General features: G+C 39.6%; 1 protein-coding gene across 4 annotated transcripts in view; it reads left to right on the forward strand.

Moving 5' to 3' along the window:
* The window catches only part of DENND1B (DENN domain containing 1B), a 259,577-nt gene extending 243,959 nt beyond the window's left edge, over window positions 1-15,618 (forward strand). For all 4 annotated transcript variants that reach the window (XM_075936692.1, XM_075936694.1, XM_075936693.1 and 1 more), the window contains 3 exons: window positions 2,779-2,867; window positions 6,357-6,573; window positions 9,688-15,618. In XM_075936692.1, the coding sequence (XP_075792807.1) occupies window positions 2,779-2,867; window positions 6,357-6,573; window positions 9,688-10,242 (861 nt within the window). In that variant the 3' untranslated portion in view covers window positions 10,243-15,618. The remainder of the gene's footprint in view (window positions 1-2,778; window positions 2,868-6,356; window positions 6,574-9,687) is intronic.
* Window positions 15,619-17,012: the final 1,394 nt, after the last annotated feature.

Raw genomic sequence — 17,012 nt, forward strand, 5'->3', positions numbered from 1 at the left:
TAATCACTTTATTCAGTTCCTGTTTCCCAAATACATGTGTTTTAATCTGACACATTCACTCTTTGAAACAATATTTAATGTTTAAAAGTCTATATTTAATGTTTGTTTCTAGGAGCCAGTCAGTGTAATCCCATGGGATTTTATTCTGTTGACAGCTGAGTGCCACTGCTGCTAGTCATAAGGAGGATATTTTTCAAAAGAGTTTCTTTAGCATTAGTTGTAGATGAGTCAGCAGTGCACTGTTTCATTAGATACTGACTGTACAGTATTCTGTTCCATGCTCAAATACTGGTTCCGTTGTAAAAGTTATTTTCCTGATTTCTCCTATAAAAATAGAAAGCCCAGTAATAATGGGCTATCCTATATTGATTGAGTACATGTCACCTCACAACAGGATGCAGAGATAAAATATCAACATCATTTATGCTTCTTGGAACAACTAGACCTGGAACCCACAAGGGTAGAGGCGATTCTTGATTTAGAACTAAATTGAACACGGGCCTGGTCCAGATTGTGAATGAAGTTGAACTGTTCAGTCCAGTGACCATAATATAATTACATTTAACATCCATGGTGAGGGAAAATACCAACCAAAGAAGCCCACTACTGCAGCATTTAATTTGAGAAAGGGAATGACAAAAAAATGAGGAAGCTAGTTAAACGGAAATTACAACAAGAAGTTGCAAGAGTGAAATGCCTTCAAGCTGCATAGAAAGTTTTAAAGAGCACCATAACAGAGCCTCAAATTAAATGTATTCTCTCAGATTAAAAAAAAATAGTAAGGCCCAAAAATGCTACTATGGGTAAATAAACAAAGGTGCTACAAACAAAAAGGCATCCTGCAAAAATTGGAAGTCAAATCCTACTGAGGAAATTAGAAAGGAATATAAATCCTGGCACATGAAGAGTAAAAGTATAATTAGGCAGGCCAAAAAAGAACTTAGAAAAACTAGCAAAAAACTAACAGCAATTTTTTGAAGTACACCAGAGGTAGGAAACCTGCTAAACCAGTGGTCCCTAACACGGTGCCTGCGGGTGCCATGGCGCCCGCCAGGGCATTTATGTGTGCCCGCCGAGTGACCAGGGCCAGCCCAAGCCATTCTTGAGGCGAATGCGCAACCCCCGCCCAGGGCGCGCGGTGCATGCGTGGTGCCGCCCCGGGTGTGTAGTGTATGTGCGGTGCTGCCCCCAGGTGCGCGGCGCATGTGCAGCGCCGCCCCAGGCCGCATGGCACATGCATGACCCCGCCCCTCAGTGCCCAGCAGCCCCAAAAGGATGGGGACCAATGCAGCTAAACAATCAGTGGGGCTGCTAGATAATCAAGATGCTAAAGGAGCATTCAAGGTAGACATTCGTGGTAGGTCCCTCGAAGGCTGTTAGCTGAGATGGGCAAAGATGCAACCTCTTGCTCTGGGTGAGCCTCTTTTTGCCAGAAGCTGGGACTAAGGATGGGATGGATCTCTTGAAGAGTGCCCTGTTCTGTCCATTCCCTTTGAAGCATCCAGCATTGGCCACTGTTTGGAGACAGGATAATGAGCTAACTGATCCATTGGTCAGACCCAGTATGGCCAAATGTTCTTATCAACTGGCATTTGCTGTAAGTCATTAAGGGTCATATGTTTCTTCTCTGTAGTATATGAGTGCAGAAAGGACTAAGATCCATGAAAAAGTATTACAGAATTTAGTTATATACATTAAAACATTACTTGTCATTCAGTCTTGAAGAAAAACATATTTGTGGTTATCTATAATGCATATACCTAGAGACACTAATGCAAAAGTAGTAGTATTGTACAGACTATGTTGGAGGTTATGCAGAACAGTGTGAGGGGATGTTCATCTGTGCTAAAATGCGTAGTAAAATTTTTAGTGGATTTTTCCAAGCAGTTTGAGATTAAGGCCACATTTTCTCACCATTGGGGACTCAGTGTAAGCTTAGGTATTTGCTCAATCTTCTGCCATGATGGTGTGTGGATTTCTGTCAGTAGCACATCTCTGTAGTAGTTAGTGGGCAGTTTTGTTTTGTTTTGTTTTGTTTTTAAGTTCGCTAAGATAGCTGCTTTGACATAGCACACATTTCGTCATGGTCGGTTTCCTCATATCTGAAGATCTTTTCTGTGGTTCTTCTGCATATGTTAATGGTTGTGTTTTAAAGGTATGTTGCATAACACATATTAATAGAATTTTGATGCAGATTTCATAATCAATTTCTGTACTTTCTGATATACAAGCCACTAAAATTTCTGTCCCAAAGCTTTTATTAAGGGAGTTAAGACATTTGTTCAAGTAGAGTAAAAACTCTCCAACAAAATTCTGCATTCTACTTGGTAAAGAAGGTATCAAAAGTCTCATGCGTCATTATTCCAGAAATCACTTAATTTCTGATATACAGTGGACCACTTAAATTTTAGAATTTCACACAAGTACGTGTCTGAAGACATTACTTTTTTTGATGATGCTTGCAAAAAAATAGTGCATCTTCTTCATCTTCAGTGGTGTTAAGGCTTTACGTGTATTATTAGGTTATCAGTGGCTATAAAGAAAGGTGCATTGATTTATTTGCTCTTCTGTTGGTGATCTTTGATTTCTTCTGATTTTCCTATTAGAATTCCTAAAGGATCTCCCTTTCATACTGCTCCCTAACAAGGGTTCAGTTCTGCTAAGCATTCAGAGCTTCTCTCATTGAAATAAATGAGTAGCGGTGCAAGCAAATCCCAAATGAACAGTGATCCAAAAACCAAGAAAATAAAATTCACAGTGTTATTTTTTCCTCTCCAGACACGTTTCAATCAACACCTCTCCAATGTCAGTAATCATGATTTGGTCCTGGATGATGACGATGATGATGAAATGGACAGAAGAAGCAAGTAAGCGCTTGTGTGTGTGTGTGTGTGAGAGAGAGAGAGATTCTCTCTCTTTCTCTTTCTCTTTCTCTCTCTATGTGGGTGTGTCCCACAAATGGATTTTTTAATTGCCTGGGTTCGTGAGAGTGCCTATTTTTCCAATGTGACTCCTGACTCCAAATTTGTTAAATATTTTAGTGTCTGATATAGAAACTAAAACTTTTAGTAAAAAATGGGGCAGAATATTATAATTTAAATATCAATTTATTATTTACATTACTATAGCATTAAGGAGTCCTAGTCAAGGAGTAGGACCACTTTGGGCCTGGTGTTTACACAATAAAAAAGATAGTTCCCTGTCCCAAAGGGCTTATATCTACATACAAGATGGCAACACTGATTCAAACCAACTGATGAGGTAGTACAAGGGAATAATGCATTTGGTCAGCATGGAAGTCAGTGATCTTAGCACACCAGTAGCCTATCTATTGTCAAGTCTTTTGAAGACAGCACAGCAAAGGAGAGCTTTTAGGAAAGATTTGAAGTAATATTACAAGTTAGCTTGTGTATTTATAGGTGTATATATTTTTATAGGCAATTTATGAAAGGTGTATGGAAAATAAACAGGAAAAACTGGAAGTATTACACAATAAATTAAATTATGACTTATCTGGCGTAACAGTTACTTGATAGGATAAATATCCTGACTTGCATATGGGTATCAAAGGGGATAGCTTCTGGGGAAGTGACAGGCAGGAAAAAAAAGGGAGAAAGTGTGACATTAAACATCAAGAATATATACACTTTTTCTGGGGTACAGAAAGACATAATAGGCAAACCAGCTGAAAACTTCTGGGTGAAGATAATATGGGAAAAACTGGGCAATGTGGTGGTTAATGGTCTACTATAGATTATCAAATCAGGAGGAGGAGTGGATAAGGGATTTTTAAAACAAATAACAGAACTTCTTGTTTTGCTGTAGTAATGGGCAGAATTAACTACCCACATACTTTTTGGACAAATAACATGGTAAAACACAAAATGAGCAATATCAGCAATAAAGTTTTGGAATTATTGGGAATTGTTTTAGAATGTGAAGAAAGTAATGGGGTACAGCCATTTGAAACTTGATTCTAAAGGAGGAATTGATTGCAAATCTGAAGGTTGAAGGCAGTTTGAGTGAAATTGAAGTGATGGACTAAAAGCAGTAGATAAGGACAGTGGACCTCAAAAAAAAGCAGAATTTAATAAGCTCAGGGAACTCATAGGCAAGTTCCATAGGATTGAAATCTAAGAGAAAAGGATGTTCAATAAAGTTGGCAGTTTCTCAGGGAGATGATAATAAAGATGTAACAGCAAACTATCTCAGTGAGAAGGAAAAATAGGAAAAATAATGAGTGGCCAATATGGCTCCATCAGGACCCTTTTAACAACCTAAAAACCAAAAGATGTCTTACAAAATGTAGAAACATGGGAAAATTGCCAAGGATATTTCAACAGAATAGCACAAGCACATAGGGACAAAATCAGAAAGGCTAAGACACAAAATGAGTTACACTTACCATGGACATAAACAACAACAAGAATGTGTTCTGTAAATACACTAAGGGCAGGACTACACTGGGAGAGAAAGTTGAATGAAGGAATGCAATTCCAGTTAGGTGAACAGTGTAACTGCAGTTGATGTACTTTAGCTCAACTCACCACAGCATCCCCATTGCAGGAGGTAGACAGGAGAAACTCTCTTGTTGACTTTCCTTGCCTCTCATGACCCACCCACCCACTGGAGTAGACAGTGGCTCCCTCAGTGGTTGATTCCATGCATGGAGCTCTGAGCCTCTGACTGGGCAAGGCTGATGAATCACCTGTGAAGCTGTTCTGCCACGCAGCTTAAAGGGAATACACTGGTCCTTACTACACCTACTAGGTTGAACCCCAGAAGATTGATCTCTGGACTGATGATTTCCAGGTATATATAGCCATACCCTATGAACAAGAAAAAGATGAAGGAAAGTGCAGGTCTTCTGCTTAGCAGGAGAGGAAGAAGAAGAAATTACATCAAGACTCTTGATGTATAATATCTATTTTGAGTCAATCCTCACTAAAAAGGTAAATTGTGACCAGATATTTAACATATTAAAATTAAGGGAGAAAGAACACAAGCCAAAAAATAAAAGAACAGCTGGAAGAGTAAGTTAGATATATTCAGATTGGTGGGGCCTGTGGAAGGGCATCCTAGCATACTTTGTTTCAGCTGGTTCTTTAATCTCAGAATTATTAGTGACTATCATTGAGAATTGATGGAGATGGGTGAGGTCCCCAAGAACTGGAGTAGGGCAAACATAATGTCCCCCATCTTTAAAAAGGAGAACAAAGGACTGTGGGAATTATAGACTTTATGACGCAAGTCAGAAAGCTTGAGTCTCTCACCAACAGAAGTTAGTTTCTCACCCACCTTTTCTTAACTACATTACATACAAGTCCTACATGACATTCTCATAAGCAGACTAGGGAAATATATTCTTCATGAAATTACCATAAAGAGAATGCATGACTGGTTGAAAGACTGTACGCAAAGAATAGTTATCACTGGTTCACTCTGAGACTGGCAGGATAGATTAGTGAGGGTTTGCAGGGAGTCTGTTGTGGATCCAGTGCAATTCAGTGTTTTAATATAAGACCTGGATAATGGAGTAGACAGTATGCTTATAACATTTGCAGGTAACACCAAACTGGAAGGGTTTGAAAGCACTTAGGAGGACAGAATTAGAATTCAAAAGAACCTAGATAAATTTGGAGAGTTGATCAGAACTCAGTAAGAAGAGATGTCAAAAACTTATCAGGAATGATATAGGTGTATTTGGTCCTGCCTTAGGACAAGAGGCTAGACCAGATTACTTTTCAAGGTCCATTCCCGCCCTGCATTTCTGTGTTTGCAAGGAGCTTTTTCAGAGCATTGGGACCACTGCAGGAGAAAGCATAAAGGCATATGCTGTACTTTTAAATCAGAATGGTAATAAGCAGTGAGAAATTCCTCGTGGTGTTAAGGCCAGTACTGATCTCTCTTTGCTTAATAGAAAAAAATATCTGCAGGCTACTGGTAGTGGTATAATTTTTCAGTTTATTAATTTTGCATATTATTATTTTCCCATTAAATACTGTTAATATGTAGACTGTATTCTAAAAGACTGGTTGAACTTTATAAACATTTTCATAATGTTATGCATAAAAGAAATCCATCACTACTTAATGCTTAGTTTACAAAACCTGGCCTCCTCTTTTATTCCTGTATGTTACTGGGGCTTGTAGACACCTAACTCACTGAGTGCACCTACATCTGTCTGCACGTTCTTATTTCCAGGTGAAATTGGGGGTGCAAGGGCCAAAATAAGTCCACTTTCTAATTCACAAGGTCTCTGGACATGCTGTACTTATTTACTTACGTAAATGGCTATGCTGACATCATAAAATATTTTATTTTTTTAGCTGATGCAAAGTTTATTTTGCTTTTAGGTTATCATCTGAAGACAGTGAGGAAGCTTCTGCTTACATTTATGATAGTGATGATTCTGATGAACCAGGAGTAACGTCTTATCACACTGGAGAAATGGACTTGCTAGGAGAGATTTTGGACTCGCTGAGCACACACAGCTCAGATCAAGGAAAGCTCTCAGGAGCAAAAAGCCTGGATTTCTTTAGATCAATGGATGATATTGATTACAAGGCTATGGTTAGTCTTCCTTTTCATATTGAAAAAAACTTGGTTACATTTAGAACAGAAACTTGCATTCATGGGTGGAAGCTGTGTATGTAGCCAGAAGAATGCGTCATATGGGCCAAACTATTCCTTGCTGCTGCTCAAAAAAAACAGAGTTCTAGCAAACTCATGCTGGTAGTCACAGTAGAAATGCTGATTAGCTGAGGATGTGAGGATGTATGGGTATGTCTACACTGCCACCCTAGTTTGAACTAGGGTGGCTAATGTAGGCATTCGAAGTTGCAAATGAAACCCAGGATTTAAATATCCCGGGCTTCATTTGCATCTTTCCGGGTGCTGCCATTTTTAAATCCCCATTAGTGCGGACTCCGTGCCCGCAGCTACACGCGGCACAGAGTAGGTAGTTCAAATTAGGCTCTCTAATTCGAACTACCATTACTCCTCGTGGAACGAGAGAGCCTAATTTGAACTACCTACTCCGTGCCACGTGTAGCCGCGGGCACGGAGTCCGCACTAACAGGGATTTAAAAATGGCCGCGCCCGGCAAGATGCAAATGAAGCCTGGGATATTTAAATCCCGGGTTTCATTTGCAACTTCGAATGCCTACATTAGCCACCCTAGTTCAAACTGGGGTGGCAGTGTAGACATACCCTATGACCTTTATCCAGCTTATCAGAAGCAATAACCATATCTAGGGCTAGTTAGGAATTAGGGATGTTAACAAGTAACCAGTTAACTGGTTACCCAGTAAGCATCACTCTTAGTGGATGATGCTTACCATGGTAATGGTTAATTGGTATCCAGGGAGCAGCCTGATGTGGGCGGATGGCTTCTCTAGTCCTTCATGTGGGGCTGCTGCTTAGAGGCAACTGGACTGGAGCAACCCTGACCATGGTGTGCAGGAGAGCTACTCCAGCCCAGTTGGGCTGTAGTGCCGCCCCACACCCCTGTTTAATCAGTTTACCAGTTAAACTGAACATTTAACCAGTTAACTAATTAAATGGGATTTTACACCCCTATTAGGAATCCTACCTTGCTGCAGGACAGGCTTTTTGTGTTTGCTCCCGCTGTCCCCCAGGCAGGAATTTGTCTCAGTTATATGTTCTAGAGGCTGCTAATATTAAGTCATTGCTTTAGAAACCATTTCTTGTTCATTGTAGCAGCTTAAAGCCCCATTTTACAAATGGGTGTGCCCACTCAAGCCCTCCAATTCAGTTCTCAGTCTCATGGGACCCCGAGCACAGATAGATTATTTTGCAGGGTCAAAGCTGCTGCTTGAATCTTTGAAATCTTCAACAAATCAGCTCCCTGGTGTTGGTTGTCACTGTCAAAAGACTTTATATCCATACATTCTAACTCCTGTGTTTGATGCTTAAGATTTACAGTTGTTAAAAGTACTCCCACGTGAGATCCTTTGCTGCAAAAGGTTAACTCTGTTGCTAACTTTTATAATCCATATCAACCCTGGTGTTCTAAGCACCACATGAGGGTTGCATTAATGTCACCCAGAAATGAGTGATAGGGGAGGGATCATGTGAGGATTACCTGTTGTGTTTCCTCCCTCTGGGGCATCTGGTTCTGGCCACTGTCAGCAGACAGGACACTGGGCTGGATGGACCGTTGGTCTGACCTAGTATGGACGTTTTTATGTTCTGAATAAAATGTCAGTTTTGTTTGCGAACTGAAAAGTGAATAATAAATGTGTGTGTGTAACTAATTGTTGTAATGAAGAGCAGAAATCCCAATGATCATGGGTGAGACAAGGTGAGTGTGGTGATCTTTATTGCATCATTCTCTGAACTTAAACAGAGTTCTTCTTCAGATCTGAGAGAAGCACTCTGACTGGCACATCTAAATGCAAAATGGAAGTAGATATACCCTGGTGGAGGGCGACCTGTGACTGCACACCTCTAGCTGTTAGCTCTCACTCCATACTGGAAACCACAAGGGATATCATTAAACACTTACAGTCCATTCTCAATGGGGACCACATCCTGAATTAACTCTTTACCAAACTCCTTCTTCTGGCCTTCAAACAATCACCCAAGATCACCAAAAAAAAACCCACATCATCATCAAAAGTAAGCTCCTCATACACCAAACATGCCAACTCAAAGTGGCAGGAGACCCTGCCAGAACAACAGGTGCAAAACCTGCAGATAATGGTCAATATCCCCCACAACATAGCTTTTAAGAACTCTGTGTACTGCATGTGTCTATCACAACATGTGGCGTATCTCATCCAGTGCACTAAGTGCCTCAAAAACAAATATGAGGGTGAAACTAGACAGTCACTATGCTTTCAAATGCACTCTCTCAGAACACAGATAAAAGATAAAACTCCCTTTCGCCTGTGGGCAAACACTTTTCTCAGCGTGATTGCTCTGTGTATGACCCATCAGTTTTCCTTCTCAAAGGAAATCTGCGCAACACTTTCAACCATTTAGCCCAGGGTCCTAAAGTCATAACTATGTTAGACACTAAAAAGCATGGTTTTATATAAACACTGGATTTGTGGCTTATTAGAACAATCCCACTAATTCCCTTTAGTCCTATGGCTGGAGAAGTTTAACTGACCACTTCCCCTTGAAAGGTCTCTTATGATGTGTTTTAACTGCTTACATTCCATCTTGCACTTAGCTGTGACCCTGGTCGTACCTTTCCATGACCTGGAGAAGAAGTCTTTGTAGCTTAAAAGCTTGTCTCTTTCACCAACAGAAATTGGTCCTCTTTGTCTCTCTGTTATCATGGGACCCACACTGCGAACAATGGTCATGAGTCTGAGTCAAAATTTCATATGTCATTATAGTGCAAAATTCCCACTGCAGTTGGCACAAGCTATAATTTCTTCGACTGTTACAGCTGTGTGGTTAAGGCTTGACTGGGCAATGGAGACTGAGCACCTATGCCATTCCTAGACGCAATCTTTACATGTCAGGGTGAAGCAGTAACAAAAAGCTTGCATTGCAGTTTTCCTGCAAGGTTATATAGTATTTAGGGAAATTCAGGAGTGTGTCCTTTCACGAGCATGGAATTTTTGTCAGGGATACCAGTACATGGGTGCTTCTTGTGATATAAACTATAATAAAACATGGGTTTTGTTTTCTTGGTTTTTTTTGTTTCAGAACAAGTCCAGTGCACCTAGTGAGAGCAACCTTGCTCTGCTCTGTAGTGGCACTAATGATCAAATGGAGTGGAATCTTGGTCAGGATGATAGTGTTCTCCATGGGAAACAGCTCCCTCCATCGCCAAGGAAGCAAGTTGCTTTTAGTGACCATATGGAATCTGTCTCTGTGCTGGAGGAGGAAAACAAGGACAAAGCTCTTAGTGCAGAGCATGAGGATTGCCTTCAAGATTTTCTGACGTCAGCTTCTCCAGCACACTTAAGTGCACAAGCTGCCCCTCTAGAATTTTCCCAAGTAGATGACTCTTTCTATAGGAAGGTAAAAGCAAATGAAACACTAAGCAATACCTCAGAGGATCAGCTCCCAGTGAACCTTTGTCAACATCCATCCATTCTAGTTCCTTGGCAAAAAGAAGGAGATGAAGGAAATGAAAGCCAAGAAGAAGGGCTTTTTCATGAAGTTGTGGCATTATGTAAAGTGACCTCAGCTTTCCACCACAGTTTAAACATTTCAGAGGATAATTGCTCCAGTAGTAGCAGTGGAAATCAAGCATAAGGGAACCTTAAGAGGAGAAACTACTTCCATGAGAGGTGAATGAGAGACTACTCAGGAGTCCACATAATACACGATTACCAAAAATATCACAGAGGAATTTAAAATAATTTAAATACTTTTACATTTAAAATAATCTGTTTTGTTTAGTACATGGATTTCTGCTCCTACCCTCCACCCCATTTAGACAGCTCTTATATGTTTCTCAGTTCATTTGTTGGCTGTGTTTAAATCACCAGATGGAACTATATATACTAATGCACTCTTAAATCAGGTACTAGTTTGTCTGTATGTGGAATATACAGTTGGTGCATGGTGCTTACTTGTGTTCCTTTATGCAGCAAGGAAGCATATCACCTTTGCACATATCCAGATATTGAAGGTACTGTATTATTCCTGTTGAGCATGAAATGAACAAAACAGTTTAGATTTGTCCGAAGCTTACAAATATTGATGTTTGAAATGAGTTAATTGCCTTAATCGCCTGGGAAAAGGTTTGAATATCTAAGAAGATGAGTTTGGAAACATTCAAAAGAGCAATAATGATTTTCTGCTTGAGTAAAGGGGAAAAGGAACTCTTTCTAAATTAAGGGATCTCTTGTGAATAATAGGGAATTTTGATATAAACAGAAACTATGGCCATGTCTCTCAGACCTTAAAAAAGGTGGTGCATGCTTTTCTCTTATGAAGTGCTGAATTATAATGTGAAGTTACTTAACTTCTGTTTACATCTCAGGCACCTGATGTAGGTGTTTTCATCTAGGAATGGAAAGTATATGTGAAATTGATCGATTTTATTGCTATTTTTTAAATTTCTACAGTTTAATAATTCTTTACCGAAATGTATGCCATTGCTTGAACATTACATTTGATTTTTACAAGCCACTTTTAAAAGAAACATTTGCTTTGCTATTGAGGAGTTTAGTTTAGTGAAGCTGTCTAGTATTTTAAAGACCAGTGAATGAAGATTACTTATAAAACTAGACATAAAAAATAATTGGTTCTGCAATTAAGTATGCAGATACCCCACTCTCATGTTAGCCATGGATGTATACCAGAGTGTTTTTTGTGATTACAAGGAAGGGAATTAAATGGATGCTGAATGTACTGACTGTATTCAGGCATAAACATTTCTTTTCAAGCATGTAGCATTCCTGGAAGATATGTCTGTATTTAAATGTCAAGAACTAGATTTTTCTCTCTAAGTGGAACACATATATTCAGTCTCCTCGTCCTGTCCCCTTTGTCCACTACCCTCTGTGGCTCAGAATGAGTACATTCCAGAGGGAACCATGCTAGGCCAAAAATGGCAATTTTGAATGTAGGCTATTGGCAAGTGTTACACAAGGCAGAGTGACAGAATTTGTCATTGCAAGGAATGTTTTTCCTCACCAACAGCAGGAATCGTCTTCTGTGGCAAGGGTGGCTTAGTGGTATCCTCAGCCCAGACCAGGGAGAGTAATTTGAAGAAGTCAGGTGTTGGGGGAAGTTGGGCTACAGTACTTTTGTAGTGAATCACTGCACAGGTGAACACCAGTTGCCATGTTTCGGTTTACAACAGATGTTTTCTCTGGGCTAATGTGATTTGGCCTTTCTTTTCCCATTTTATCACCATGAGCATGAGGCACTTGGTTATGTCAGGTGGAGGAATTGATCCCTTTGGGGAAGTTGTGTGGAGGTGGATTTTTGATGCATTGCCCGTGAGATTTACTGTCTAATACTCTCTTTTGTCATTTAAATAACTTTGCTATCAACTTTTCTTGCGTTATAAATGGTCTTGTATTCCAAACTATGGGCTCTGGATGGGAGACAAGAAGTGGGGGGAGGCAGAAATCAGTCACACCATTGCTGAGGATGGGCCTTCACCAAAGTGCTCTGTTTTATGTGCAAGGGAAAAGGTCAGTCTGTGGACTTGCAAATCACAATATAATGTTTTTGGCTGAAATACATAAATGATTTGGGAATTGTATAACATTGATGCCATGATGGGTTATTGTTTTATAAGTAATATTCATCTCTCTGATAAGTAAAATTTCAGATTGGGAAGATGTAGAAAGTTAAAAGATAGCTGGTAAAATTCATCTTTTTAACTTATTTTTGATCGAAATAGCCACGAACATGTTAGAGTTGTCATAGTAATGTCAAATTCTTCCCGTATTGCTGATGCAATTGGTAGAATGTTTGAAACATTTTGACTGTTGAGTCTTCCTTCTTTTCGAACCTTACATACCTTAAAAGCAGAGCCTCTTTGTGTATGTGTGGCTAATTTAAATTTGGGTACATTTTTAGATTCTTTATCGCTTCATGTCAAAGATCATTTTAAAAGGCTAACATTGGTGCCTTATTTAAACATACACAATTACCAAGCCTCTTCTATATTAACAAAAAAAACTGTTAACAAAGCCAAATTTATCTGATAGAGTAGCAACTCTGATGTTTCCAACCAACACAGCTCACACATGCCCATAAAAGAGATTAGAGGCCTGTCCCTACCAACATGATTTGAGGGTTGCACAACTGATTGTTCTGTAGAACTGAACCCACATTTGATTGTGGATGCAAACTTAGAAGCTGTTTAACTGGCTTAAAATTTCTATTCAGTCTTTCTGCGAGCCACATCTACGGTAGTTTATTACATAGTGCCAATGGTAAGAAAAAATTGTCCAAGTCAAGGATTTTACAAGTTTTTAACTTTTATGTGTTCTAGTCTTATTTATGTGACTTCTCTTAATGTTTTCTAAAGCATCAGCACTAATGCCCATCTACTGGTGAGAGTTGAACTCAGTTCAATCCAACAGCTGTTCAAGGCTCCAGTAGAAGCACCTGGTTTTTTTAGATAAATCAGTATCTTTATGAGCTTCCCATTTTTCCCCCATGAGAGAAATACAGGATGCACCTCTAAAATCCAGGATTCCCTGGTCTGGCAACATCCGTGGTCCAGCATGACCACAGATGTTCCAGGATCGGAGAGTCCCAGCACACTGCAAGAGGGTGGGGGCCCGGGAGCTGGCGTGTGCCTCAGTTGGGCTGTCAGGGAGGGCCAGGAGCTGGCAGGCATTTGGGCTGCAGGGGGGAGGGAAGGGGAGTGTCAAGAGACAGGGACGGCACATGGCTCAGAAAATGCTTTGCAGATGTCCTGGGATGGACGGAACCGTGCATTCAGAGCCAGTCCCTACCCTCCCTGTTCGCATGCAAGGGGAGGTCTGTCCAGAAGATGATTGAGGACAATGTGTCCATCACGGGGCCATGCTTTGGAGCAGTGTCACTGCTAAAATAACCTTGTTTGGTAGGAAGAGTGTAGTTCAAGAATCTGTGAAATAACTGTCTTGATGGAAAAACTTTAAAAATAACTAATAGTCTTACAGCACCTGACAAAATGTAGCTGGTATCATGAGCTTTCTGGGCACAACCCCTTCTTCAGAAGAAAAAGCTCATGATACGTTTTTTGTTAGTCTCTAGGGTGCTGCAAGACTGTTTGCTATTTTTTAAGTTTTTTCAGTTACAGACTGACACAGCTACCCCTCTGATGTCTTGATGGAAACTTTCCCAGACATGTAGCACTTCAGATAGTACTGTTGATTGGTTTATGGTGGGATTTTCAGAAACTCTCAGCATTAGCTTGCAGAGAAGTCAACGGGCATCTTAACATTGGCTTCAGCGGAAGCAGACTTAGACCAATGCTGAGCAGTTTTGAAAACCCTATCTAATTGTTACATTTTGTTTAGGGTATCACAATATGAGTTTGTATGTCTTTCAGGCTGCAGAATGAGCTTTCCCTAAACCATGTTGTTATTAATCATATATTTCTTGGCAAAGAAATTTTAAGCCAATTAAACAGCTTCTAATTTTGCATCCACAATCAGTTGTTTGTTCTGTGTTATATTACAATCAGTTGTGCAGCCCTTAAATCATATTGGTAGATGCATGTCTGTTTTATGTGCGTGTAATTGATTGCATGAGCAAAACTGCGGGTGGGAAATTAGATTCCAGATTGAGGGTGTTTGTGTAACAAATATTTACACTTGCACCCCATCCAGCAGCAGGGAACCTGTGCAGCTGCTAATCCATTGAAACACAATACATTTACAATGATAGTGTCAGTTCCATGGGCTTCCTTACAGACAATTATTGTCATATGGGTCATGATGGGCTGATTGTCCTAAAGGAATTAGGTGCCTAAGGCTCCAGTTTTGGGATCACTGTGATGTATAATATTCCCCCTGAAACCCTGTAGGCACCTACACTCACTTGGCAACTAAGTTTTTGTAGTCAAAATTCTCTAACAGCTCAAGTTTCTACCTCTGAGCACACACAGCACTGACTCAGGGCTGGCAGCCAGAAAACTGTTTCCTGTGTTAGCCCCAGAATGATTCACAAACCAGGAGAAAACAAGCTTTTGGCTGTGGAACTTGCCTAAGGGGCCCAATCCATTGGGCATCCTCAAAAGCTGTCCAGACTCGCAAAGATGAGCTTATCGAAAATAGCCAGAGGAGGAAGACCTCCCTGGAAATTTGTAGCACACTGGTTAGAGTGCTCCCCTGAGAAGTAGGAGAAGGGGTTTGAACAGAGATCTGGCCACCTCTTGGGTGAGTGCTCTAATCATGGGACCCTCAGTTTTCTTTTGGGGTGGCAACCAAAACAATTTGGTAGAATTACGCAAATGTATTCAATGTTTTCATGTCACTGAATCTGCATTTTTCGCCAAAACAAATTTAGGTTGAAAAATTTTGCCCAGCTCAAAAGCTTAAAGTATGAAGTGTATATTCCAGGTTTTCCTATAGTAAAATGTATTCAACAGATGCTAGTTTGTACATTACTTAGGTCAGTTTTGACAGGATTCACATTTAGAGTCCAGTAACAGTATTAGCCCTGGAACAAATGAATTGGAATTCAAGTACACTGATGTTTGATTCTGATTGTGTAAAATGCGGTTATGTTTCTGTTAAAATAAGAGAGCTAACTGTATGTGAAGGGACACGTATTGACTTTCAAAAAATTATTGGATTTTGTGCAATATTTTTCCTTTTCTATTTCTAAAGTAATTTAGTTATGGCAAATATGCACATCTGCTTTTCAAGCAGATCCTTGAGATCACACTTTTTGGAACTGTATAAAATTACATGTAGCATTTTAATGTTTGTATGATAAAAACATAAACAGTATGTTGTCACCAGGCGAATGTGCATCTCCATTGACTGAAAGTGATTGTTTGTCATGTTATTGTACTATAATAATAAACATGGCTTCAGCAATGATTAATATACAAATAATGTCTATATTCTACTCTCAGTATGTTACAAGAACAGAGTGGGAGTAATTTATATGTTTAGAATGTCTGATGCTTATTTTATCACTTGATTTTTTTTTAAACAAGTTAAGCATCTCTTCTCAATACAATCAATGCTAGACAATAATTTATGTCGGTGGCTGTATATACATTCAGAATGTAGTTTGTGACAGTCCTACTTAATCATTGCTTAAATCAGTTGTTGCCAGTACCTTTTTAATTTTTTGTAAATTTAATTAAATTATGTATTGATGTACATTTTGTTTTAACCATCAAGCCTCTCTTGATAATTGGTTTAAATTAATTTATTTGAATGGGACTATAAAGCACTATGAAATAGCTATTTGGGATGCAACACACAAACAAGCATATATTGTGTTAATTCGCCATTTCAGTCAGGAAAAGATACATAAAAGTGTTTCATTTGTTCAGGGAACTGTGGTTTTTAAATCTGTACCTGAAAGTGAGAAGGAAAACCCATCAAGATTGAACAGAGAGAAACTAACTATCCAGACATTATTCCTAAACTTTTTCTTAGCTTTCTTTTTAGCCATCTTTGGAAAAAATCTTTATAAATCTCATTGTAATGGGTCAATAGGGACATCTATAATTACCTGTAGGAAAGACATGAAGTACAGGATGTTTTGAAATGTAATGCTTTTATTGATCCTTTAATCACAGAGGGTATGTCTAGACTACATGGCTCCGTCGGCGGAGCCATGTAAAGTAGTTTACTCGGCATAGTCAAAGAAGTGGGGATTTAAATAATCCCTGCTTCATTAAAATAAAAATGGCCGCCATGATGTGCCGATAATCAGCTGATCCGGCACAGCGCAGCAGTCTCGATGTGGAGTGGTTGACAAGGGAAGCCTTTGTCGACTGCGCTGCATCTAGACTGCCGTGCTCTGCCGGATCAGCTGATTGTTGGCACATCATGGCGGCCATTTTTATTTTAATGAAGCGGGGATTATTTAAATCCCCGCTTCTTTGACTATGTCGAATAAACTACTTTACATGGCTTCGTCAACGGAGCCATGTAGTCTAGACGTACCCGGAGATATTTAAATAAATTTATACTGTGTTCTAACACATTTATAAATCAGATTGTTTGCTGGCTTTTATTAAAACTGCCATCGAATTTAGGATTTTGTGCTGTTGTACACTTTAGCCTACAGTATGAAGTCATCTCCAGAATTACAAATCAGACCTTAGACTACTACCAGTAGCACACTGTGTATGTACAATAAATTAATGGCATTTTTCCAATAGTGTTGGTGCAAAGTTTTTTGTGAACTCCATATTACCATGAAGTGCCCCACACTGTGTTATTAAATAAAATGTATCAAAATCAAAGCCATTGTGGTGCTGCAGTTTTTTTAGGTGGTGATCTGACTCTCATACTTCCTGTAAAAGGATGTGGCAATATGTATGGGGCCAATTTGGTGGTGTTCTGCTATGAGCTTTTCACAAGACATTGGATGATCAT

This window comes from Pelodiscus sinensis, chromosome 9 (genome assembly GCF_049634645.1).
Source record: "Pelodiscus sinensis isolate JC-2024 chromosome 9, ASM4963464v1, whole genome shotgun sequence".
Classification (NCBI taxonomy): Eukaryota; Metazoa; Chordata; order Testudines; family Trionychidae; genus Pelodiscus; species Pelodiscus sinensis.